This window comes from Myripristis murdjan, chromosome 1 (genome assembly GCF_902150065.1).
Source record: "Myripristis murdjan chromosome 1, fMyrMur1.1, whole genome shotgun sequence".
Classification (NCBI taxonomy): Eukaryota; Metazoa; Chordata; class Actinopteri; order Holocentriformes; family Holocentridae; genus Myripristis; species Myripristis murdjan.
The window spans coordinates 13,518,263-13,544,503 of NC_043980.1; the positions used below are offsets into that span (position 1 = coordinate 13,518,263).

Here is a 26,241-nt window from a genome sequence, read left to right on the forward strand (position 1 = left end):
TAGGTGTTAAGAATGTCAAATATCAATGGGAAGTTACCAGACCCCAAAGTGATGTCTTCAAATTACTTGTGACCAGCAGCCAAAAAAAAAAAAAAAAAATTAGTGATATAGTGATATGAATGAAGACAAGAAAGTCTCAGCATGTTTTTAATCTCAGAGAAGCTGCACTCAGCAAAATCTTTTGCACTTTTACCTGATAAATGACTCAAATGATTAAACTTCTGTTCATCATTTTAACATTACCTCTGGAGAATCGTAAGGACTTTAGTTGTCAGTGTCACTGGTAAACAACGCTTTTTCGCTCAGTTCTCCTACTGACAGGAATCTTTTTGACTCTTCCTTGTTCCCATATGAAGTCCATATTCAAGCTGTGTTCTTTTACCTCATGATATCTTTAAACTGGAAAACCATCATACATTAGGTTTATGAGCAAAAGCATCACAAGTTGGATTCGGTCTCATATTGAGAGACACAGTTCAGGTTTACCATAGTGTGCTGCTTTAGATAATGAAGATAATGTGGTTAAAACATGAAGAGGGATCACACACATGTAGCATTGAGTGAACCAATCCATAAGCAGTGGCTCATCACTGGTTTTATTTTTCAATAGAAAACACTCCAGGAGAATGTTTGTTTGATTTTTAAAGCATAGAAAAAGTACAGACATTTGTCTAATGGAAAAATAGATCTCTGTAGAAGTTCATCGTCAAGTAAAGAGAATCAACCATTCAATCATCAGTTTGATTTTAAAAAAACAAAAACAAAAACAACCCTTCACCATAAACATGTAGACTTCACAAGACAGTTTGCAGTTCAGAAGCAGCAGTTAAGACTCAACAAGTCAACAGTCAACTGAGCAGCCAACTCAAATTGAGATTTGTGTCATCCGTGTTCACGAGGCTGACAGCAGGGTGTATGTCACAGTCCTCGACATTGGATCATTTATTAGTTGGATTTAAGTGGGACAGCCTGGCTGGCCCTCCTTTGGATTTTCAATCCCAGAGACCTCCAGTTAGAAATGGGATTAGGCCTCAGGCTGCCACACCAATTTATTCTCCTTGACAGGAGAAATATTGGAGATTCAAGTTTTTACCCAATATTTAGTGACATGCCGGTGCTTTGGTGCTGTTATTGACAGTATTCAAACGAAAAAACAAAAAAACAAATCTGGGATGCAAGTTCAAAATGGCACAATGCCAGTATTGCAGTCGCAGAAGAAACCAAACATGAATTATGTAACTTTCTCTAACAAAACAGCAGATGAATTTCTTTCTCTTGGTACCAAAACTTTTTGATTGAATGTTCAGCTCAGCTATTTTCATTTGCTCTCCCTCCCCTGCGTTTGCGCCTCTTGTTGTCGGAGGAAGCCGGCGTCCAAAGCTTTTTCACAAAGGACTTGCTTATGTGTCATGTTTTCAGAGAGGAGGTAGGAAATCATATCAATGGATTCTGAAATTCAGCCAGAGGCCAATGATGAATGAATGAAAGAATGAGAGTGAGTGTACTACTCTACTCTAGCCACGTGGGGGCAGCACAATCAAAGCACATCAAACAATCACAGCATCACTCAAGCAAACTGGTCAGGCTTTGCATAGGAAAAACCTCTCGAACGGACAAATCAGCTCTGGTCCTGCAGCACACCGTCAGACCTGGGCCAAAAAAACAACTGCATACTGCAAGTTTCAAAAAATCTGCAGGAAAAAGACAAGTGCTGTGCTTGTTTACCTCGGGAGTCTATCCACCTTTAAATCAAGCAAAATACAGTTGAAGTGCACTGGATCTCAAACACCTAAAAACATTTCAGACTTTTATTTCCCCTCCCATGTCAGCCCTCAGGTGTGCCACAGATTACAGCAGCAGCGGCTCATTATTTGTCACCCAAATTGACAGCAAAAGGAAACAAGCATGCCTTCAAATGCTTCAACTCCAGTAGCATTTCTGTCTTAGATGCTCTTCAGTCACAGCCCTGCTGCAGAGTCCCTCATTGGTACATGTATAATCTAAGACAAATTCATAAAATTTGGGCCTTTCTGCTAATTATATGATTATATATAGGACATACATTTAACCCTTCATCCACAAAAGCCTCACAATGATATTGGCAACATTTGTATTTCCAAATCTTGACAGAATGTGCAAAGCTATACAAAATAAATTAATCCTCTTAATTTTTCTTAATGTTAGAAATATATATATTAATCTTAACTTTCACAATTCATTTCTTGATGACACATAATCACATAATCATAATCAAAATGATGCATTTTTAAGAGAAGTGTTCTGCAGCCCCCGTGCTGCAGATGCTCCGTCATACCAGGGGCACATCGAGGCTAACAGCAAGCAAAATCCTCCTCTTGTTTTTGGAGGAGGTTTTATTGACATGTATGGACAAGATATCACTTTTGCTACATCAAACCACCAAAAAGGAGGAATCATTTCATCATTTCAGTGGATTCTGTAGGTGCCTTCCCTTCTCATTTTTCCTGCAAATTCCAACTTTAAATACTTAACAGCGTTGGAGTCGTGGTGAAATGTACAGGTATGAAATACATAACTATTTTCATCGTGTCGGGACAGTTTGCTCATGCTCCCAAATGATCTCTTGTGGTGAAGAGGAAGAACGAGGGCACCCGGTCAGGAACACAATGCCGCCTACCTCATGCAGCATTTAACAAGTCAATACTTTTTCCTTCCCCCTTTCCCCCTCCCTTCTTCCCACTCTCCATCACTCTCCACACCCAACGCTGACCAATGTGCTGCTTAACAACCCCCCCACCCCACCCTCCACCCCCTTTTGTGTTTAAGGCATGACTAGTCATTCCCGTTCCCAAGAGTTCAGTTCACTCCGTCCAGGGCTGGATTTCCACAGGCAAAGTGCATCAAATTGATTTTTAACCTCATTTCACTTAGACCTGTATGTGCTCGAAGAGAACGAAAAACCATGAAGTATCTCTCTCATCATGCACTAATGAAAAGATCGAGTTTTTCCTCACAAATATTAAAACAAAAAATGAGGTCAGAAGCAGGCCCGATGTAAAACGTTAACGCTTTAGTCATCATTTCCTCTATGTGGCTTAAAGCTAAATGGTAAGGGCACCTAGGTGATGATCGTCAATATATCTCCAATAGGGAAAGGGTGTGTGTGTGTGTGACAGCAGCTGAGGCCAGAGACACACAGCCCTGGAAATGCTCCGCAGAGCACTGCAGTACTTCAAGCAGGAGATGGATGGATGAAAGGGGGAGAGGAAGAAGAGTAGGACAAGGGGAGGGAAGGAGGGAGGAGGGAGGGAGCGATGCAGCAGCAGAGCAGATCTAGGCACTACAAGACAAGTCACCCAACCTGGACCAGGACACGGCCGGCCCGGCCAGGCCGTACAGCAGCTGCTGTTTAAAGGAAAACTCCACCTTCAGGCTCCCTTAACAATGTCATAAAGCATAAATCTGATGTTCAGTGCATTCCAGGAGTTATCTTGTGCTTAAGTGTTGTACTTCACATTTTTTTTGCCCTGTCTACTTCTTCTTCAGCGAGTCATTTTCCTACATTTCCCCCGGTGGAAGTGTCAAAATGTCTGAGTGTTTCAGCTGAGGGTTATACGTGTAGGTGGTGATAGAGCAAGAACAGGAGCAGGAACGAGATGTTTTTCAGCCGAGAAAAAGGTAAGATGTATTATGTCGACGTTTCAACTGTGGACTATTTAAACTGCTCTCTGGAGAAACTGGTGTCTCTGCCTCGTCTATGATAGCTTCTTCCCTGTGTGAGTGTTGAACGTCGGTGCAAAGTGGTGAGTCTAGAAATAAGCCCTTGTTCTTTGAGTCTCACCAACTGACACTCATAACAGCTGATGTTTACTGTCGATGTTTTATATAGCAGAAAAATGTTCTCTTTCTGTATCTAACTTCCCTGTACCTGCACTGGATAAATGAGGATGTGATCTCAGCACATCATCTACGTTTGGTCCTTCATGCACAGACATAAAAAAATAAATAAATAAAACCATTAAACTGTATATTAACCCCAGGAATGCAACGTACATGAGCTGTTTCACAATATTAAAGTGGTTTAGGTGGATTTTTCCTTTAACAACACCAAACAAATGCAGATATCACGGAGGTCACACTGTTCACTGTTTACATTGCTGCTACACTTAAAAAGGCAGGACTTAAATATGACTACTACTTCGATGTTAAGACAAAAATGGAGAATCTATGAAATGATTTGACGTGAATCTGTACACGTGTCAAGTTAAGGTAGTATGGTTGATTTAGAAAACGAGAATGAAGCCAGCGAGGGTTTAAGGCGCGTCAGCCATTCTTGGGCTGTCGTCATCCAATCCAAGAAGGGCCATGTGAGCTCTACATCTAGGACAATGGCTCTTTACGTTTTCCATGCCAGGGAAAACTTAAACGAAATACTGAAATCCATGGCAAACCAAATTCTTATCAATTGCCATGTAGCCTACAATCAGACAAGCAAAGATACAAAAAGCTGTAGAAGACTGTCTTCAATTAATGAATGTCTTAAACTAAGTAGATTTGGTAGCAGCTAAGGGTGTTTCCTGCAAACTGTTTTAAATGGAATTGATTTTATTTTGATTTGATTTGCATTTTAGTGCTCACCTGTGCGCCATGGCACGATGGCGAAGCTCCATTGTTCTAGACTTGAACATAAGAGGTTGACTCACCAAGACCTCATGTCAGTGACATTGTGGCCTTTGGCATTTACTTCACAATGAACAGTCGCAAAGCCTTTATTGCCTCAGTTAAAAAAAAAAAAAAGCAATAATAATGCCATGATGATGTCAGCGCTACCTCGTGTCTACTGCATCACACACAGGATCTCCGTCCTGCTGCGGAGGAGCTGCGAAGGCATAAATCTGATCCCTTGCTATTGCATAAGATGCTGTAATTCAAGTTGATTTAGCAGCTTCACCACAGAGAAGCGACAGCCTCCATGTAGTGATGAATGATACCAGGATGAGATATCTGCTAAAGATGCTGATGGATTTCCTTTCATCGGAGGCTAAACACTGTACATCTTACAGAAGATTTAATGCATGTTTGTGTGTGTGTGTGTATGTGTGTGTGTGTGTGTGCCTTTTGCCCCTGCTGACCTTTCTCCTTGTGCTGCTGTGTAAGAGCATGAGTTATGTCTACAAAGTGACACTGCCATGTCCACTATCTCACCATGGCACTTCTTCCTTGCAATATCCCCACTCCATCACAGCATGAGCAACTAATGAAGCATGGGTCTGGTGTGTGTAGACCATTGTGAGGCTATCTCTAGGATAGCGTTGCTCGATAGACTAAAATGTAACAGTGAAAGAGCCTTACATCCATTGTGGACAAACCATAGCTTTGCTGTTGGACCTGCGCATTTCCAATTTGAAAGTCTAAAATCAGTTTAATGAGTTTGTCTGATGGTTACACCTCGTCAGCCAAGTCAAACCCTTGGTAAAGAGTACAGGAGAGATGAACGTCAGCCATTGGCTGAGCTTGGCCGAATTTTGGTCTCCTAATGCTGATGGCCATCCAGTTCATCCAGTGATTAATCTTGCTAGGCCTTCATGTACCTGCGCTTGCACTGGCCCATATTCTACCACCTCCCCATCCACTGTTATTACCCCTTTGGGTGAATAGGGCTCAAGCCTTAGTGCCCGCACCCTAGAGTACACCAGATGTTGGCAGTTAGTAGCCAGATGTGCACCCTTCTCCATAGCCAGGAACAGCCTCAGTAGTGCGGTACGTGATATTCCTGCTCTAACGTAGAAAAGATGGATGACACCATCATCCAGGGTAGAGTCAGGCGCGGCAAGCAAATCCTCCGCCAGGTGGGACTGGTACATGGCCAGCATGAGGACAAAGTCTTCCTCCTGCACTACCACCCAGTCACTAGGTACCGGCTGGTCCAGAGATGGAAGCAGAGTGTCAGAAGGCCCGGTGAGGGCTTTGGTGGCATTTCGAGAGGGCGTGCTCTCCGTCCTCCTAACCTTGAGGGAGTTGTTGGAGTGGCAGGAGTTGTGGAAGGTGTGGTGAGCGGCATTCTGGCAGGGAGAGTCCCTGGAGGGTCGGCACAGGAGGGAGGCCGGGCAGAAAGATGAAGACTGATTGTTGCAGTGCAGCGTCGTTCTGTTTCCTAAATCTCCTTCCTCTTTGCAGTCGGCGGCGGCAGGCAGGTATGCCAGCTTGCCTTTGTAGACTCGGAGAGAAGCCAGCCTCACCAGCGTGCCCACGGTAAACCGAGCAGCGCCAACGTGACGGTACTTCTCGCTTTCTACGTCCACATCTGCTACGAAGCCCCAAGCCAGTGAGAGGAAGGAGAAGAGGCGAGGGCTGGAGGGAAGATGGACGGATGCCAGATCCATGCGGGACACCAGGCCTTTACACAGGAGGAAACCGCAGCTCACCAGTAGCTCCTCACTGGACACCGGCATGGCTCTGGAGGAGGGAAACCAGAGAGACGGAGCAGAAGGAAGAGGATGAGAGGAGACAAGAGTTAGCAATGTTCCAGGTTCCTGAAAGCCTCTAAGCACTGAAATGCCATAATTATAATTTGAGTGAATATGAATGACTCAACAAAACTGAAAACACTGGGACTGGGAATGCTGGAAAAAATTTTGTTATGCAAGTAGCAGAGATATGATGTTTTGGGGCATGTCTTGAGGGAAAAGCTGCAGGGAAGATGGAAGCTAGGTCAACAATTGATGGTAAAAGTGATGTATTACATAATAACTCCTGACTAATATATGAATTAAAACATGAAATACATGCCTGATGCACATGTTTTCCTTTTTATTCTGCTGTGGCAGCACTAAGCAGCTTGATTTCTAAAATAAAACGACAACTGCCACAAAACTACTTTTATTACAGGGTCCATTTTGTTGTTATTTCTGACCAAATGCACTTGAATGCATGACAGGTTGTATTACGACTTCAAAACTTGAAAGAAGGAGCGCTCCAGGAGTCTTGAAGGTAACAACAGAACCATTTTAATAAAACAGGCAATGATGTTTTTTGCTTCAAGTCAGGGGGTATTGTCCTGTTTTGTTTGTTAAATTGTGGCCCTGATTTGGGGCTCTAAATAACTTGAACTTGGAGATGCTGATGGTACAAGGTTGGGATCCACTAAGGACACCAGTACACTGCACAGAGCAAGAGAGGAGTTAAGATTCAACAGCAGACATCAAAAAGATGACACTAGACATTGTGGTTCACGGCAACAGTTTTGAAAGTGGGGTTCAAGGATCTCCAGGCATCTTCGAGGGGGGTCCTCAGCACAAAGATTAGTTCAATTTACTCATAATTTAAGAGCGCTGATTTTAATATTATGTTTCAATCTCAAATCTTTGAATCTATTTGTGAGTGTTCAAGTACGACAACCAAACCGTTAAACACAAACAAATCTTTTCCTGCCGGGGTCCCATGGACAAAACGACTTCAAATGGGCATCCTCGGCTTACTGGAAGACAACTTGGGGATTCAGACATTGAAAAAGCAAAAAAGAAAACTTTCACATTGAGAAGAAAGGGTCCTGTGTGTGAAGGTGACGCTGGATGGCACTAAGAGATAAACTGAAGGGGATACAGTGTCACTGTAATACAACACTGGGAGAACAGAAGGTATTATGGAAATAGTTGTAAGAAGGCAAGTGTGTGTGTGTGTGTGTGTGTGTGTGTGTGTGTGTGTGTGTGTGTGTGTGTGTGTGTGGATGTGGGGGTGGGGGTGGTGGGGGTTCTGATGGGGTTAAACGCACACCAGGATCTTGGAGGTGGGTCTGAATCAGCTTACGGGCCTCAGACATGACAGACCGGCCAGACAACAAAGACAGCCCCATCTGGGAGAACGGAGACAGGGGTGGGAGGTCACGATAACCCCCACCCCAGCCCCCCAAACACATGCACACATACACACATGCACACACACACACACACACATACAGAAACACACAGATGTACACACATACAGCTTCGCCTGCTGTTACCACCCACAGCCAATTACAGCTAAGACTGGATGTCTCAGGGGAGTTCACTGGCACTCGCCCCAGAGTTATATCCATATTCATCGTGCTGAATATATTCACCGATCTGGCTATCCAAATAGTCTAATCTAAATTTCCTCCGCTCTGTTTCTTTCTAATCATTGTCTGGTAAAAAGGTCAGGGAAAAAATAGGATTTCCAACTCTGCTCCCTGCAGTTTTAACTCTTTTTGCTCCCCGTGTGAACAAAAATTAAATAAAGGTCGAACATGAGGTCATCATGTACGGGCAACATTTTGAACCGAGGCTCTTGGAGAGTACTTAAATGGGAACAAACTCCTAATAACCAGTCATTAAGCTAATTAATGCTCTTACATCTGCTGAATCCTGTCTCTTATAGCTTTTGATGCAGTGTCTACAAACCACCAGGGGAGGGAGACTCTCACTTTGGGCCAGGCACAGCCAACCTTTCCGGCTCACTTACCTGTCACTTAAGAAACAGCATTTAAAACATCAGCTGACTCCCAGATACTTTCCAGCTCCTACCCATTATGACTATGCACAGACACACGCCGAGTCCCCACTCAGTGAACCCACACACTGCGCGTTGCATAATATACCGGATTCATTCTAGCTCCCACTCGTTTGATCCACATGCTGCACGTAGCCTCAGTGAACCCCTATGTACATTCATCTGGAATAATGCCAGATACACTCTAGCCAGGGCCACCGCGGGACAACCTGCAGCAACCACAGTGGGAGAGATTCTGGATGCCCCTGGTGTGTGTGATGGAGAGAGAGCAGGGAGGAAAGAGAGGGGGAGACTGTGTGTGTGTGTGTGTGTGTGTGTGTGTGTGTGTGTGTGTGTGTGTATGTGTGTGAGAGAGAGTAAACAATACAGAGTCTGGTCCCTTCCTCTCATTGTTGCTGCTGCTCTGGTCTGGTCTGGTCAGAGAACTATTGTGCAGTGAGAAGCTGATGGGCCAGCGCGGTCCTAGTCCTGAATGAATGACTCTTTTGGTAAAGAAAGAACCAGCAGTGTGAGGAGTGTTTTTTTTTTTTTTTTTTTTTTTTTTTTTTAAATCAAGACCCACCACAGTGATTCACCTGGGCACCATTTCTAACTTTCATTTATCAGGAAGCTTTCACTGATTTTTTTTTTTAGCTCCAGGCTGCTTCACATTGATTTGGTTCCTCACATTTACACCTGGTAGCTGCCCTGCGCACTGAAAAATCTTAAACACGATGTTTATCATAAAATATTGTTTTTCTTTAAAAAAAAAAGAGATAATCCCTCTCGTTTCCAATGTTAACCAACTTGTTTCCAATTGTTTTCTTGAATCAAGGATCATTTTCTTGATACTCGAGGGCTGATCTGCTTTATTTTGCCATTTTCCAACACATTTCTACTTCTGAATCAAATCAAATGAAATTAAAACGCATTGGCAATGAGTATCTCATCCCACTAGCAGATTTTTCACCTGTTTTCGGAAAAAGAAGATTTTCAGACTGAATATGAGGTTAAGATGGCAAAAACTGGGATTTTTCATCATGCAAGGCAGAAAAAGGCAGATCAGCTGACCAGAATCAAGACAAGAATGTGTGATTTGAGAAAATTCAAGTTCAATCTGATATGAAAAGCAGTGATTCCTTGCTCACGGGTGCCTTGATGGTATTTAAGGGACACAGTTTAACCCGACTGCTCCAGGGATTTAAAGTGTCAAAGGAATCCCAAAGAACAACAAAAATTGTCTCTAATGTTTCTGTGGTGTATTGGCATCTTGTATTATTTAAAATGTATTTAACCAGCTGCATGAGATCACATCCTCCTGCTGGTCCCATTGGTGGCTTCATCACTACAAATGCGTGCTGCGAGTTTTGTTCAAGCCCACAGAACTTTATTTTGAATTCTAGTGATGATCCCAAGGTTTCCAAAAATACCAAATATTTACAGGTATTTACATACTTACAGGAAAATGTGTATGAAAAGATGAACAATGCAACTACATATTTCGTGTTTGATGTAATGGTGCAGCCATAATTCAGTGTTGTCTTGGGTTTGAATATTTTACGTAGTATAAACGAGATGTAACTGGCAACCAGCAGATAAAGAATATAAGAGTGTCACTGTCATACAAAATGGAAAAAACGTTTCTCCTAACTTTGAAGCTTCTTTAGGGGAAATTTAAGGGACGTTCAAGAGGTTGGTGACGATGGCCTAGCACATTAGTTCGTATAGTAACACCAACTATAAACCCAAGTTTCTCCTAGTGATTCTGCTCGATTTCTGTGACTCTATTGTCTTCCTAGCTTTGTTTGCTGCCTTCTGTCCTTCACTCTGCCGGAGTGACCTCTCTACAATCCACTCAAACGAGCAAATCATCTATAATTAATTCAGGGCAAGGAGATAAAGCAGAAGGCATTTTAGATTGATTAGCAACAAGATTTGGAAGCAGGCCCGTGTCTAACAGGCTCGGTCTCACCTGCAGACAAAGGAGCTGCAACATCTACCTGATATTGCATGTGGCTATGGTTTATTTAGATACGAGACACAGAGTAGTTGTGTTTCCAGCCACAGTATTGGACAGCAATAACACCTGGAAAGATGTAACTGTGATTGTGTGCATGACGGTAATGGCTAGGCTTGAGTGAGATGGGTATTGTGCTCAATAATGTCCGCAGGGATATTACAGCTTTGACACTATGCAGTTATTACCAGTGCATGTGTGATGTCTGCAACATTTCATTCAGACAGTAAAAGCCGGTATTTCTGACCACTAGCTCCCTGGTTACCACACCAGTTAGCACACTTACCATGTCCTTACATCAGTATCGCTGAAAGCCAGACTGCCTTGTTCAGACAACCCATTATCTGAATTTAACAGGATTATATTTGCAAGAGCTGATTATTATATGCACATAAAAAGGAGGTCGTGGGCTGTGTGAATAAAACAGAATAAACCTACAATGTCCAAACTGAGATAAAAAAAAAAAAAAAAAATTGTAAATGAGATGTTCATTCCTCACAGTGGCTGAATGGGTTGGGTTTTGAGCTTTTCCAGGAATATATACAGTATATGAATGAGAACAACCTCTACCATTGGACCTGACAAGGACCCACATACATTTGAAACATAGTCTTTTTCTTAATAATTATGCACACATGGACTTGTAGTATGTGGGATACAAATGACTGTCCCAACACAGTGACTTGATACCAGGGGGGCAATGGCAAAAAAAAAAAAAAAATATGGTCTATGTTATGTTTCTGCATCTGTCTGTGCCTCCAACACAGCAGCTCTGCAACTGACAATGATTTTCTTTTTTTTTTAAGATTTTCTTGGCATCTCTGCTGTATTCGATTGCTATGATAGAGAGAGAAAGAAAATGTAGGTGAGAGGGAGGGGATGACATGCAGCAAAGGGCTTGACTGGACCGCTGCAGTAAGGATTGAACCTTGACATGTGGTACACAGTCTATCAGGTGAGCCACCTGTCTTTACCTAATTGTATTTCTAAATATACGATGCATATGCCATTCATGTGACCCACCCGGAGTAGTGATGTATGGACGCAGCCAGGGCATTGCCTGATCCTCCTGGTAGGATTCCCAGCGGGGTGTGGATGGCCTCTTCCCAGTCCGATCTCTCTAGCAGACCGTTTATTACCTGGCAGACACAGGAAACACAGGTTTAATCAAATAGAGAGGCACATCTACACTTTAACCGAAGTGGTAAGTGGAGATACGCAGTCTGGCACTGTTCACTGTCGTATAGTGGATAGGGACCTGATTGTAATGGCATACAACAGTAAGACTTGGCTGAGCTGCACTTGCTTGTGCAAGCAGAATTTCCCATCCTGAGAGTGAATTCAATACAGCCACTGTGAGGCTGATACACAAGAAATACAGGTGTACAGTGTAATGATAGAAACATCTATTGTTTTTGTCTCATATGATGACAGCACTCTTTATACACAGTGTATATATGCATCTATATGTTGTATGTTTGAGTTTGCATGAATGTGATGTGGAGACATGCTGTTGGTAAAGCGGAAACAGATTCATAATGGACACCACTCCACAAAACAGATCACAGTTACAGAATCACAAATGAGATCCACTAATAATAATAGTCTTTGTTGTTATACGAAGGTGCTTTTAGGCATGAAATCTAAAAGCAATACAGGGATACAAGAGTAAGAGAAGTAAAGGAAAAGACAATAAAAAACAAAACTCCAAAGAGGAAACTGAAAGGTTCATTGGACACTGTGGGTTGGCACATGGGCATACTGGGTTTGTGTCAGTGTGTGTGTGTGTGTGTGTGTGAGATGTTACCTCAAACAGCAGTCCATCCCCTGACATGATTACCAGAGCATCCCACTGAGACAGGTCAGCCTCTCTCACCACCTCTCTGGCGTGGTTCTGTCGCTCTGGAAGAAAAAAAAAATAAACAAAAAAACAAAAACAGGGAGGTCAGAGGTCATGTTCAGCTACACATCAGCCGTCCTGGAGCTGGTAGGGACTCGGGTGTGCTGCTCAAGGACACTTCAGCAGGGCAGATGCTTGATGCTACAGCTGGTTAAATCTGGGTTTTTCAGGTAATGTATGACCTGCCTGCACACTTTGCCTCGCCGATGTGTCCCATGTGTGTTTGTGTGTGTGTGTGTGTGTCGGTGTGTAAACAAACAAGCCAAACTACATTTCCACTGCAAATTTGAAGTGACAGAATCCAATTTTTGTACATATCCAATATATACAGCATCTCATTTGCAGCTCAAATTGTAAAAAGCAAGCAGTCGCATGATTTTTTTTTTTTTTTTTTTTTTTTTTAAATCTGATTTGTGCCACATTCAGACCTCATGGGACCTACGTCTGAATGCCAATATTGGATTTTTTATTTTCATATATTTATTTTTTTCATTTCAGTGCCACTGCAGCATAACATCAACATGACAAAGATGTAAACATAAGTTCTGGGCGGTATCCAAAAAGCACGTTATAAAATATCTTCTGAAATAGCCTTCAGTGATAAAAACTGAAGAAAGAAACTGTAGGATTATTAAATGTAAAAGGAATATCAGCTTGGCTTTATTATTTATTATTTTACCAACATAATCGTCGGCATCATTAGCTCTTTCTCACTTGCACATACATGAGGTTTCAGGAGGTGACATGTCTCTGTGAATGTGAACTGGATATGAAAAAAAAAGAGAGAGAGATTTCAGCTGCAGTGTTAAATGAAGCGTTTGTGAGTGAGTGACACATGTACGTGTCCAAGAACATTCACACCCGGGTGAACCACAGTTTTTTCCAAGTCCGTCTTTTAGCCAACCTTCCCCTTTCCCTAAAGTTTCCAGACTGAAGCAGCCGAGTGGGAGGGAAAGCTGATATATGGTTTTAAATGAAGTGTCTATCGCGCTGCCAATTAGATTAGGACGACTAAATTACCCACGAGCACTCCATCAAATTAAAGTGGAGCCGACTAATCTGATGAAGTGGGGCTTTAGTGACAGGGCCAGTTCCCTTGTAGGGGTGGATGATACAAGGGCAACTTGTGGAGTCACTGCAGATTGGCTTTATCGCCTTCAGCAGGCAAAGGGATTGGCAAATGGGAATCATTCAATATGAATATCATTGAGGCTAATAAGGAAACTAAGTAAATGCAAAGAGCTCGGGAGCACAAAAGTACAATGTCAGACATAACTGTTGGCGAAATTATTCCTCAATATTGCCTCTGTGCCTCAGTGCCGACGTGACATGAATTTAGACAAGCAATTCTCTTACTTTTTCATGCCACAGACCCCCCAAATAGACAGCCGCACCTCCATTTGATAAGATTTTGTCGCACTCATCCCATACTGGAGGATTTTTGTTGTTGTGGATTTGGTATTGATTTGTAAAGCAGTAGTACACTGCATGGAGAGATTTTAGTGGTCAGAGTGCAGCTAAGATCAGGCTATTTATTCACAAGTAAGATGCAATGACAGTGATGTTTTCTGGTGAATTACTGGAAAGAAAAATTAAAATGTGTCACTTTTTGTTGTTGGGATCCCTGGAAACTCCTCAAGGGCCCTTACTTTGAGAAACACCGGACTGCTTTTTTTAAAGCATCTATTTACCAAGTCTGAGATCAGTAAGATGAACCTGAAGCCAACTGTGCTCTTCTTCTGAATACTAAAAAACCAAAAAAGCATTTAAAGCAAGTAAAGCATTTAGAATGAATGTAAAGTTGTACGTCCTTAGTTAAGCACTGCAATATGAACCTTATGAGATTTTGTTTTTTCATTTCATTATCCTATGTTTTTAGTCATGTTTTGTGTTCTAATTGCTATGCTATGCTCTACACTGAAATGGCACTTGCAGTCATTTTGTACTGATCCTGTGTTACTTGGGTTTTATTTTGTCAAAGATCAGCAGCATTGCAAATGAGTGGCCTTCCCTCAAGATATATATACATCTAAATATATCTATGTCTATCTATCTATCTAGAGAGACAGTGTGTGTGTGTGTGTGTGTGTGTGTGTGTGTGTGAGAGAGAGAGAGAGAGAGAGAGAGATGTTTAGAGAAAGATGAGAGAGAGAGAGATGTTTAGTAAGAATGACAAGCTATGATCAAAATGGTTCTGTTGTGCCACCGTGTTCCTTGTGCCATGATGATTGAAAAATGTTTAAATTGTTAAGTTGTTTATATCTATTTTTACTGTGTACATTGTATCATTAGTTATCCATTTGTTTATTTATTTTTATTTTTACTAATAGTATTGTCATTATCACTGCTATTTGCTGTGGCAATATAAGCACTGCCTTGTCATGCCAATAAAGCTATTTAAATTGAAAAAAAAAATTGAGAGAGAGAGAGAGAGAGAGAGAGAGAGAGAGAGAGAGAGAGAGAGAGAGAGAGAGAGAGAGATGAAACTCTGTTCGTAAATAGTGTAAATATCACCGAGGAGAATTTCTGTACATTCATTTATTTTGGCAAATCAAGTCAACCTGATTCTGATTCGGTGATAAATCCTGTTCTCTCTATGGGCCCTATCTTGTGCCACCCGCTATCCGCTGCCACTACCCGCTACCCGCAAATTGCGGATTTAGGAGCTTCCGCTATCCCTAAACGGTATCTTGCGCCACCCGCTACCCGCTATCCGTTATGCCGACTGCATCATTTGCGCCTGGAGGTGCGTCGTGGGCGTGTTTCATGCGCTATCCCTAAAGTTGCTATCTTGCGCACACACTTTAGGGATAGCGGATAGCGGGTGGTCCTGACCACCCGCTATCCGCTTTCCCTAAAGTTTGGGCTGTTAGGAGAGCGCGTCCAGGCGGCTTCAATGCGCGCCCCGACGGAGCCTCGCCACACACACGGTCGGACTGATAGCGGGACGCCGCCGGAATGGACTGAGTATATTACTCATATAGGCTGTTTAGAGGAAAGACTGTTTTAATTGGACACTTACCCCAGCACGTTTTATTGTTTTATCATAAGCCAGCAGCTGTGCTATATTTTTATTATTATTTTAATATTGTATTTGCCCAATCTACCTTGTCAATAAATTAGTTTACACATAGTTCCCCCTCTGCCTCTTGTGTGTGGCGTGTGACCCGGGGATTTTACTCAATCAGTACAACCTTGTGACACGTCCACTTGGACACATGTGGCTCCACCTCCCGAATTAACTCGCCTATAATATAATATATAATATGTATATAAAGCCACCTTGCTTTAGCCTCAGTAGAAGCCCTGAGAAAATCTACCTCCCTCTCTCCATCGCGGGTTTAGGATTTAGGATTTAGGATTTAGGATAGCGCATCCTGCCCTTAAAGGCAATGGCACCTGGCACACTGATTGGTTTAACTGGCCTAACGCCCAAAACACGCCTATACATAATATAGCGGGTAGCGCAGGTGTTTTGCGGATAGCGGGAGGTGCACAAGATAGCAATTTTACGGGGGAACGCCTCTTCCTAAATCCTAAATCCGCAGATAGCGGGTTTAGGGAGTCTGGCGCAAGATAGGGCCCTATGTGTCTAACAACTTTTGGTAGATAACCAAGCCAGCATAAAATACTTCAGACGAGTTGCACTTTGGACTGATCAGTGAGTTCATTAATTAATGAGGAGTGACACACCAAACAGGTGGGGAATATATCGTACTACTCCCTGGCTTATCCCTTAAGTATCACACTAACATTTTACTGGACCTGTGAGACTCGGTCCTGACAGGTGACGAACCAGATGAGCCGCATTTTATACTTCAATGAAAACAGCGTCTCTGAACGTAGTCTGAAGCTATTTGAGGTGAATTTTGGGGTTGAACAAGGTCGAGAGAACAGCGCCGTGCTCAATTCAGATCTCAACCAGAATGAAGACACAAGGTGGTGCTCCAAGACAAACGCAGACCCGAAGCACTGAAAGGCACTCAAATATGGAATAAAAAATATTTTTCTTTATTAATTTACATACACATCCTACTCATGTACACTGTATATTTCAGTGACATGAATATTGAGTCACACTTCATTTTTAGTGGGCTGTGAATTTCATGGTAAGTGGATGATAATTAACAAATTTGAAATTTCTTTGAAATTACCCCCAAATTACAACAACGTGTACCTCAAAAATGATTGAAAACGAAAACTTTTATTTTTAGTGTGGCACCAAACTCATTCTAGATGAATATTTCAAATCCATTAGATCATTAAAATGAGACCTGAGTCGCCACGGGTCAGTTTCTGGAGTTTCTGGAATATCATGAAATCTTAAGACTTTTACATGCGCAACTTGAATGCAACCTCAGTTCTGTGCAGTTTAGCTGTATTTGAATTCTACAGGAAAACCAGTGCAAAAATAATCATAAATGAGGTTTGCAACATCATTTCTAATGTTGAGAATGAGTTTGGCAACACAGTAAAAGTAAAATTTTGGTGTTCAATAAATTTTGAGGTGAATGTTGATGTAATTTCGGAGTAATTTCAAATACATCACTTGATAATTATCACCTACTTATCATGAAATTTGAGGAAGTGTTACCAGATAATTCATTACTCCATTTTTGGAGTTTGTATGTGGGAAACTCAATGACACATAACATCTCCTCCCATTCACATATTTTAGTCGGCTACATTTACCAAATGTCTCTACGATATTTTTTATGGCAAAGAACAACTTCTCTGTTATGACCCTGCTGTTTCCTGCGCCTTTGGCTAATTAAACCTGCCACTCATTTGTCATGTACTTGACATTTTGATTTTCTTGTGCTAAAATGCAGTGTAGTTCCCCAAATAATCGTTGAGGGTCCGTCTGGCTCTGTTTCCAAAGAGATATTATATTATCGGCTTACTGCAAGTATGTAAAATAGTATGCTTATTATTTCCATCTTTGAAATGACAATGACAGTGTGAGGGGTTTTGGCTTGTATTTGTGTGGCTCTGTGTGCACCCAGACAGGGAGGTGTGTGTGTGTGTGTGTTTGTATGTGTCACCCTCTCTCTGTCTCCTTCTTTGTCTCGCTCTCCTCTGTCTGAGGGTGAAAGGGCATAAGGAGTGTTGTGAAGTGTAAAGAAAAGCCAGTCAAGTGCACCAGACCGTCACAACTTCTGTCACAACTCTCTCCAACTATTTCACCTGCTGGGGCTCAGACACACGGGAAACCCTTTCCTTCTTTCTCTCTTTCATACCCTTTGTGTCCTGTGTCTTTTATCACTAAAACCCAACCAACTCCTCTTATTAATTATAGCTATATTCTATGTGTCTATACACAGTGGGGACTAATTGAAAGAAGCAGAAAAGGAAAGACAGGTGAGGTCACGATCTGGGTTCGAATAACAGTGGCTTGTGTTGTGTTTATAAACATGCAAATGTAATTTTCTCCAAGTCGGACCCAATCTGCATGTTTGTTTGCTTTCTGGTAAAAAATAAATGCAAACAGAGGTGGTGAAGAATCTGATTTGCCCATTTCTTTCCAAAAAAAGGAAAGAAAAAAATTCCTGTAGAGCTGTTACCACTGCCTGCATGAGAATGATGAAGAGTCACACAAAGTGATGGAATATAATGTTTTAAGTAAGCTGTTATCCAGGGGACTGAATTGGATAATGTAATCCACATTGGTTAAGACTGCTAGATCACAACTCACCCCCACGTTCAGTGCCTGACTTAGGGGAATAATACAAAGGTATGTGTTAGTGGGAAAGTCGTATACCTGATAATCCTGACTGCACATGAATGCACCGTTAATCCAGTTGATCAACCAGAATGCCCTGTTCATCTGACAGTACAACCTCCTCTGACTTCCAGCCGTCAGACTTTCTCTGCTACACTCCTTCTCTTCCATCTGAAGTCATTCATCTGATGCTTATACACACTTTCCATTTCATAACTCCAGACTTTTTCCTGACCTTTATTCCTGAACTGAATGTGGATCACGGATCGTGGCTGGGCAATGTGACTGTCAACCTGGGCACATGACTTAGTTTCAAGAATTTCCTAGTTTGGGATCAATAAAGTCCATTCATCCATCCATCCATCCATCCATCTATCTATGACTCTATAATGATATTGGGACCAATGCATTTAGATAGAAGTTATTGATAGATTTGTGAAAACATTCAAATGTCCTAGAATTTGACCATTGTCATGCCAATAAAAATTTGCAAAGATTCAGTGTGTGCCTTAGATTTTTATTTATTTTTTTGGTGAGGAGAAAAGTCTATTAAACAAGGTGAGCACCTGCGTTTCGTAGAGGAAATTCTGGGCTATGTTAGGCCTTTAAATAAAGAATGAATTTATGATCCTGCTGATAAGCTGGTATGGTAGGATTTTACAGTATATACAAGCTCTTGTTGGTAAACACCCTACATATTTATGCTCTCATATCAAAGATTCTGCTAATGCTTTTTGTAAGCTGCATCTCGGTTTATTGTTCTTATTTTATAATGTATGTGATACGCATAATGTATATGTATAATTTACAATGTATATAACTTTATGATGTATCTGTTTGCTGCACTACTCTTGGTTTCCTGCCAGGTCTCCTTTGCAAAAGAGATTCACAAACTCAGGTGGATTTCCAGGTAAAATAAAGAAACGCTCCTCTCCTATTCTCCCTCTTGCTTGTATCCCATGAAAACTACATCGTCTTGCCCACTGACACTGTTGTGCTGTTGTGTCCATGTGTTAACACAAAAGAGGTATAGAACAGCAATGTTATCACTTTCAAAGGCACACACACACACGCTCCCCTGGGGAGGCATCCGATTACCAGGCCTCTCGTCTTACCTTCCCTCCCCTTACGTCTGCAGAAGAGAGGAATCAATTCCTCCTTATCAGTCCTGTCACATCACATTTCCGTATCTATGCAGAGGCTGTAAACTAAAAAGGACGGAGAGGCCCCCAATCAGCAACAAAGCTGTACTGGAGAGGAGGGGATACTGCAGAGGTGGGAGGAGAGCGCTGACCAGTTTTAGTATGCACCTTCCCTCATCACTTAGATTGATAGTGGAAAAATAAAGTGATGGTAAGAGGCGAAGGCGACGGTATCAGGGAGGCAGACAGGAAAGTTATATGACGCTTTTAGTGATTTGTATGGCTGGTTGTTGTTGGGGAAATGTTTGAAAGAGAGGAGAGGAGAGGAGATAAGCAAAGGAGAGATGGCAAGGAGCAGAGAAGAGGAGATAAGAAGACAGAGAAGGGAAGGGGCACGAGGAAACGACAGAAGCAGAGAGGAGCATCAACAGGAGACAAGGACAGAAGGAGAACAAAAAACAGAGAGGGGAGTAGTACGAGTGCAGTAGTTTTCTCTGTATTGTCCAGCTGAGTTTCTCCCTGCAGGCTTGAGGCAGTCGTTAGGTCTGTGGAGTGTGACTAACTCATTACACAGTCATACAGATCTCTGCTAGCACACTGGCCTCCGGTCACAGCCCGGAGGGGGAGTGTGCTGTGTGTATGTGTATGTGTGTGTGTGATTGAGAGAGAGAGAGAGAGAGAGAGAGAGAGAGAGAGAGAGAGAGAGAGAGGAAGATGAAGAAGAGAGCATTTTAAGAGACTTGCAAGAGTCTGTGTTAATGTTCGATTGTAAATCTCTTTGAAAATGTAAACTTGAACTTGATCTTGATTTTATGTGTGTGTGTGTGTGTGTGTGTGGGGGGGGGGGGGGGGCATATAAATGTATGTGAGGTGCATGGCAGACGTGTGTATGACTGGGGACATCTGTGTAAGAGTGTTTGCCAAATGTGAGGGCAAACCCTCCACTACCACCACCACACACACACACACACACACACACACCCTTGAAATGCTTTGTTAGCTTCCATTGAACAATAATTTAGAAAGAATTTAAATACAAGCTTAGAGAGGAAAATACAACACTCTGTCCTTTCTAGAGCTCCTTTCCTCTCCTATCTCCTGGCCCCTGTCTCCTACCAGGAATTAACTTGAAGGAAGCTAGGAAAGGAAAGGTGGGAAGTGAAAGAAGGAAGAGAAGGAAGCATTATCAGGGTAGTTGTGTGTCCTCAATTTGTCATAAAAGTCCAAGCCCACTGGAAATGAAGTGGCCTATCACAAACTTCAGTGCAACAGCCAGTCACAGAGCTTCACAATGCCGGGTGTATTATGTAAAATGAAAGAGTCTTAGTATTACACTGCTACAGTTATTATGTTTCACAATGTTTTATCACTAAACGTAATCTGAATCAAGTCTTTTATGCAGTCTGTAAGTATTATTGGGCAAGGTGATCCTGTGTTTAATAATAAAAGCATCTCAGAAAGATACTCTGAGAAAGCTGCTTAATTTGTTTCAAGATCAAAATCAGTCAAAATCAGTTTCCAGGTCATGCAGGAAAGGAGGAGGCAGTGAAGGAAAGTAAAGTGGCATTTATAGTGTAACAGGATGTTGTGGTGCTGCGGTGCTAAAGCGGCCCCTTCACTGGACTTTGTCAGAAAAATCAAAGTTATTCTTGCACACATAAAACGCAAACTCTGACGTCCTCCGTCACATTTTGTCTTAACAAAGGTCAGAGGACAAAAATGTTAACAGAATACTAAGTGTGTGGGAGTAAGTTTGCTTTTTCCGCCAAAGGGTTCAAGTACTGCCATCATGAGAGTTTTACGGATGCCAAAGGATACTGAGAGCCAGTGATTGTTCACTGGCGGCCTGCGGGCTACATCAGCTTCCCATCGGGCCTGCATAATATTAATGCAATCAGAATATGTGAGGATGAAAAAAATGTTGTGGTATTTAGGATATCTAGCATGTTTTTCTTCCTATTTTGAAGTAATAATAAGGTCAACTGATACGGAAATAATTTTATCAGGAGTGATTTTCCAACCCAAAATATGTAAAGATGTTACAAATCAACTAAAAACATGAAGCTGAAACAAATTCCCGTCTTTTATTAATGGAAAGCAGCTTGTGCCAGGACTGCATGCAAGCAGGGGGACAAACTCATAGCTTTCATTTAAAATTTTGTTTTATTTTTTCATGTGCTCTCATTGACATTTTGTTTTATTATCATTTTTTTTCCACATGCTCTCATTTAAACCGTTGAAGACGAAAGGCCCGCAGAAAAGCTTTGGCTTGTCTGACAAACAATTCCAAAGGCTTTTCCTCCTGCAAGCATTTTTCACCAATCACGACACTGCATCATAGTGTCAAAAATGGTTAAAATTAATTAATATTTCCTGCCAATCAGGACTGCATTCTGTTACTTTCCAAAATTACAAATTTGAAGCATCATTCCTCAGTGATCTGCCTCACTGGCTGAGGTCTGTTTAGTTATTATTATAGACTTCCCATGTTTTAGGAGTCTGTTCACACTGATATAGGCTAATAAAAACATTAATTTTGTAAAAATAAAAATCAGTAAAAATATTAAACAACAACAGGCTAATTAGGACTAAATAAATGTACATGCTGCTATATCAAAGTGTCTGCTTGGAAAAACTCTGACCCTTGGGCAGATGCAGTTGATGACCCCTGCCGAAAGCATTCAGCATTACTGCCCGTCTGTTTGATTCCCCGTCCTCTCGCCGACCTCGAACCCCAATAAAGGAAACTCCAGATGCATCTCCACCCTGCTCACACACATCCTGACAGCGGCACCGCCTCAGCTGCACGGTGTTTCCCACCAAAACTACAGCAGGTGATGACAGCTTAGCAGCACTCCCCTCTGACTGCAGGTGTGTGTGTGTGTGTGTGTGTGTGCATGTACACTTGTAAAGGTACGCATGTGTGCGCATTTATGTATGTTGCATGAAAGTTAATGTGCATGTTTGAATATGTGCGTGCATGGTTTTGAGACACACACACACACACACACACACACACACACACACAATCAGTGCCTTATGTAGTCCTGTACTGGATTTATAGACTCTCTGAATATGAACTGGGTGTATTTAAGTTTCTCTGTTTTTGGTCTCCATTTATCCCAACAATTGGTATCCCTAAATGAAACCGAGCAACTCAGCAAGGCTCTGCAATCTAATACTGCTGACTAAAGTAACATTAGAGCTATCGGTGTGTTCCCATCTGCAGCTCAAGCAAAGACATGTGGGCTGTCTCAGGTTTGGGAATGACTTTTAGATCAAGATGACTATCAGGTGTTATCAACAAGACACCAAACAGAGCAGTCAAGATGAGTCATTGTTAAAAATTTGATCCACTTGACTTGATTTGTAAAAATAAGCAAGTGCAACTAGTGTTATGTAAGCAAGTTTGATAAGACCACAAGACACACCAGAGATCAACCGGGGCGATGGACCAGCTTTCACAATTAGTGGTTTTGGTTGACGTGTCTTTATGGGCCATTATGGTTAGTGGTTTCTGGTTTACAACTTTCTTGACTTCTGTTTTAAAGGGAAAGGAATGATGAGATGACGTAAAGGACTTTAAACTCTGCCTCAGCATCATATTTTTTACTCTATCACGCTTGCGCTTTAATCGTTTTTGCCACCACCACCAATATCTCTGGGGAATGAAACGTTTCTAAATTTTCTGTGCAGATGTCGTTGGTCAGTGTTATTTTCCCGCGGCAAATACTTGGAAGGAAGCGAGTAGAGAAATTTACAGATAGAGTCCTGACGTCAGGCAAATTTCTTGAGGAAGCCCTCTTTACCTCACACTGCAAGCTGACCTCACTTCATTTGTCTCCCTTCATTGCCTTTGCCTACATTCTGTCTGATCATTATGTAACACTGACTTCAACCAGATATTAGGGCTGAAGGACATGGTTAAATATGATTAATTTTATAGATGTTACGATTGCAATATGATCCACAAATTTAGTACGAATAATAATTATTGCATTATAATTTTCATTTCCACTGAAAAAACTATAAAAGTCTGAATTTTGCTGTGGTCTGTACTAAAACAAACATGTGTCCTTCCATCTGGAAAGTACAATTTGTAGGCAACGGCATCTCTGCATGACCATAAGTGTTTATTTACAACAATGTTTTGTCACACATTTTACCTTAATCCAAAAATCGTAGCTCCTCTGATTTGGTAATTGCACTTGGCCATATTGAGATTTCAATAATATTTCGATTGTTTTTTCAGCCCTATCAGATTCCAGCTTATATTGTTGTTGTTGTTTTTTTTAAGACACATTTTTAAGTGCAATACACAGTTTTTTTTAAATGCGAAATCCATTCTTCTATTGCATTTATTTTAGTTTCATATTTATTGAATGTGTGCTTGCTATCTGTCTTAAATGTCTCAATTGCACTGATTAGGAGTTGCACTTGATTGACTGATTGCACAATCACAATAAAGACTTTCTATTCTATTCTATTTTTCCTCTGGGTGCCCTGGTTTAATAAGTTTTACAGCATGTTTTAACATATATAATGGAGATGAGGTATCAACTTAGATTAGATTTACTTTTATTGATCCGCCAAAGGCAAATTCAGAACTGTACCTTACTATTCCAATATTTGTGATTGAAGTTGTGTATTTTCCCTCTGGCTTTAATTTTCCTCTCAGCTTCACAGTAATAGAGACATGCATCATCATGGATCCAAGACTTAAATGGGGTTGAGCCGATGGCCGCAGGCACTGATACACACTTTCTGTCCAAACACTTCCTTGGCAAAGCTAGAACCACGGACGGAGCAGCTCAGCAGCGCCACACCAAGAGTTTAAACATGCAATCTGTTGTGGTCTGCCAGTGGAAAGAGTACCCAATTTAAGTGACAACCAAGAAGTAGTTCAACTTTAGAAATGATATTTACACCAAGAGGCATGCTATATGAAGTGGTAAAAACCACATTAGAAGGGAAAGTTCTGGAAATGACTGTTTTTGAGTCACCGAGTGATGTTGGGAAGATTTCCCCATTACACAGCCTCTGTGCCTGCATGGGTGGGTATCGCTTATGGCCATAAGTAATTTACTCTCTTTACAGCGACATAAGCAAAAAGTTTTATTTAAAAACATACTCGTTCTATCAAAAAGTGTCTCTGCAAGAGGGAAGCGTGTCCCATTCTTACTGAGATGCTGTAGTGTCACCGTATTTGCCAAAGTTAAATTCTGCCTTCAGGTGTGGTCACTGGCAGCAAAACGTCTCCTCCTACAAGCCGTGACCTACTTAAGACTTGAAATTTAGGGGTGAATGATATGGAAAAAATAATTATACAAAATACATAAATAACTAATAACTATAAGAAGAAGAAAATGAAGAAGAAACACTAGTAATACTGTAATTATTTTGACAAGTATAATGATTGCAATATGATACACGATTTTAGTAGTAATGACCATTTTTGTGTCATAATTTAATTTTCACTGAAAAAACAATAATGATGATGTGATTTTTGCTGAGGTCTGCACCAAGCATAGTTTCTTATGTCTGGAGGATTATGATTTGTAGGCGATGGCATCTCTGTAGCACCACAGTGATTCATGTATAATGGTGTTTGGCCAGATATTTTACTTTTCTCAAACAATTACAGCTCCTGGATATATATAGACACTGCGCTCAGCCACGTTGTACCTTTTTTCTCTCCCTGTACTGTCATGGTAAGTGGAAGAAGAGGTTTGTTAAGTTGGAGTCTGACTCAATGATGTAAAAAAAAACTGCCCTAATGTGGCGTTTGCGACAATCTCTATTGGTAGGTATTTTCTTCTCGTCCCACGATATGCACAGGCCTCGCCAGTGATACTCCAAGTTGCCTGGTGCTGCTTTAATTCTTTGCCCCACTGACATATTTCTTTAATTATGCTTTAACAGTGGATTTAAATAGATTTAATAATAGCCTCCTTACCTTATTTCCTTAGCATTAAGAGTCCCTGCATCTAATCCTTCTGCCCTAATCACTAGTGTGCGTAATTATGCTTCTCCAAATGCCCTCATATGGGCTATTGTGTAATAATGAGCTCCAGCATGTACCTCAGTAAATGAGCCGTGACATTTTTAAGGAGGGCAAATGGATTCTAGTTTATGCAAAGAAGGAAACAAAGACAGAAAAAGAAAGACAGACAGAAAAAAATACAAAGAAACAGAAAGAAAGAAAAGGAGCAACACAGAAAATGCAAATCTGCAGGGGATGTCTGTCTCTTTTGATAAGTAATTGTAATTTATACCGAGCAGATGAGCCCGGGCATGAGAGGAAGACAAGCATGTTGCTGTCATTTAATTAATAATGTCTGACAGGCATCTTCTAGGATGCCTAAGCAGGAGGGGAGAGGGCCTGAGAGGAAACTGTGTGCCATCTCTCATGCCACATACACACATGCAGGAACTCATACATTAACAAACATGTAAACACAAAAACAAACGTAGATACACACAGGCACACACACTCCATCCAACCCCCTTAGCAGTGCAGTCATCCTTCATCCATCCACCTCCACCGGCAGTGCCTACAGCTGCCACACAGCCAAGGATCCAATAATGAGTCTGTCTGCTTTTGTTAGCGTCCACATACCAAAGACTTCCATCTGAACCACGCTGGCAATTGCCAGCGATAAAGAACATGAAACACTTTGTTTTCTTATTTTAAATGTGCTACTGACATGTTTTGTTGTTGCTTGTTCATTTGTCCCAGTGAATGTAATATTGACTGTGTATGTTATCTCCAAAATCCATGTTTAGTGTGTCTGTTAAAATCTCCCAGATCAACAAATAGATCAGTTGACAAATGTTAACTTGTCTTAAAATGTGAACAATTTTCCATGGCTCTGTCAACTGAGCTGGACCAGAGCTTTGTTTTTGCCCCCTGCCTTCTCACTGTTTGTAGGATATCTCAAAAAGTTACTGAATTTGCACAAAACCTTGTGGAAAG

At 41.5% G+C, this 26,241-nt stretch overlaps 1 protein-coding gene across 1 annotated transcript in view; it reads right to left on the reverse strand.

Annotated features, from left to right (window-relative positions):
• Positions 1-556: 556 nt before the first annotated feature.
• LOC115379969 (sphingosine kinase 1) overlaps positions 557-26,241 on the reverse strand; it is a 49,479-nt gene continuing 23,794 nt past the window's right edge. Inside the window, exons 3-5 of the mRNA XM_030081004.1 lie at positions 12,309-12,403; positions 11,525-11,640; positions 557-6,435 (exon numbers count right to left, since the gene is read on the reverse strand). Of these exons, the coding sequence (XP_029936864.1) occupies positions 5,535-6,435; positions 11,525-11,640; positions 12,309-12,403 (1,112 nt within the window). The 3' untranslated portion in view covers positions 557-5,534. The remainder of the gene's footprint in view (positions 6,436-11,524; positions 11,641-12,308; positions 12,404-26,241) is intronic.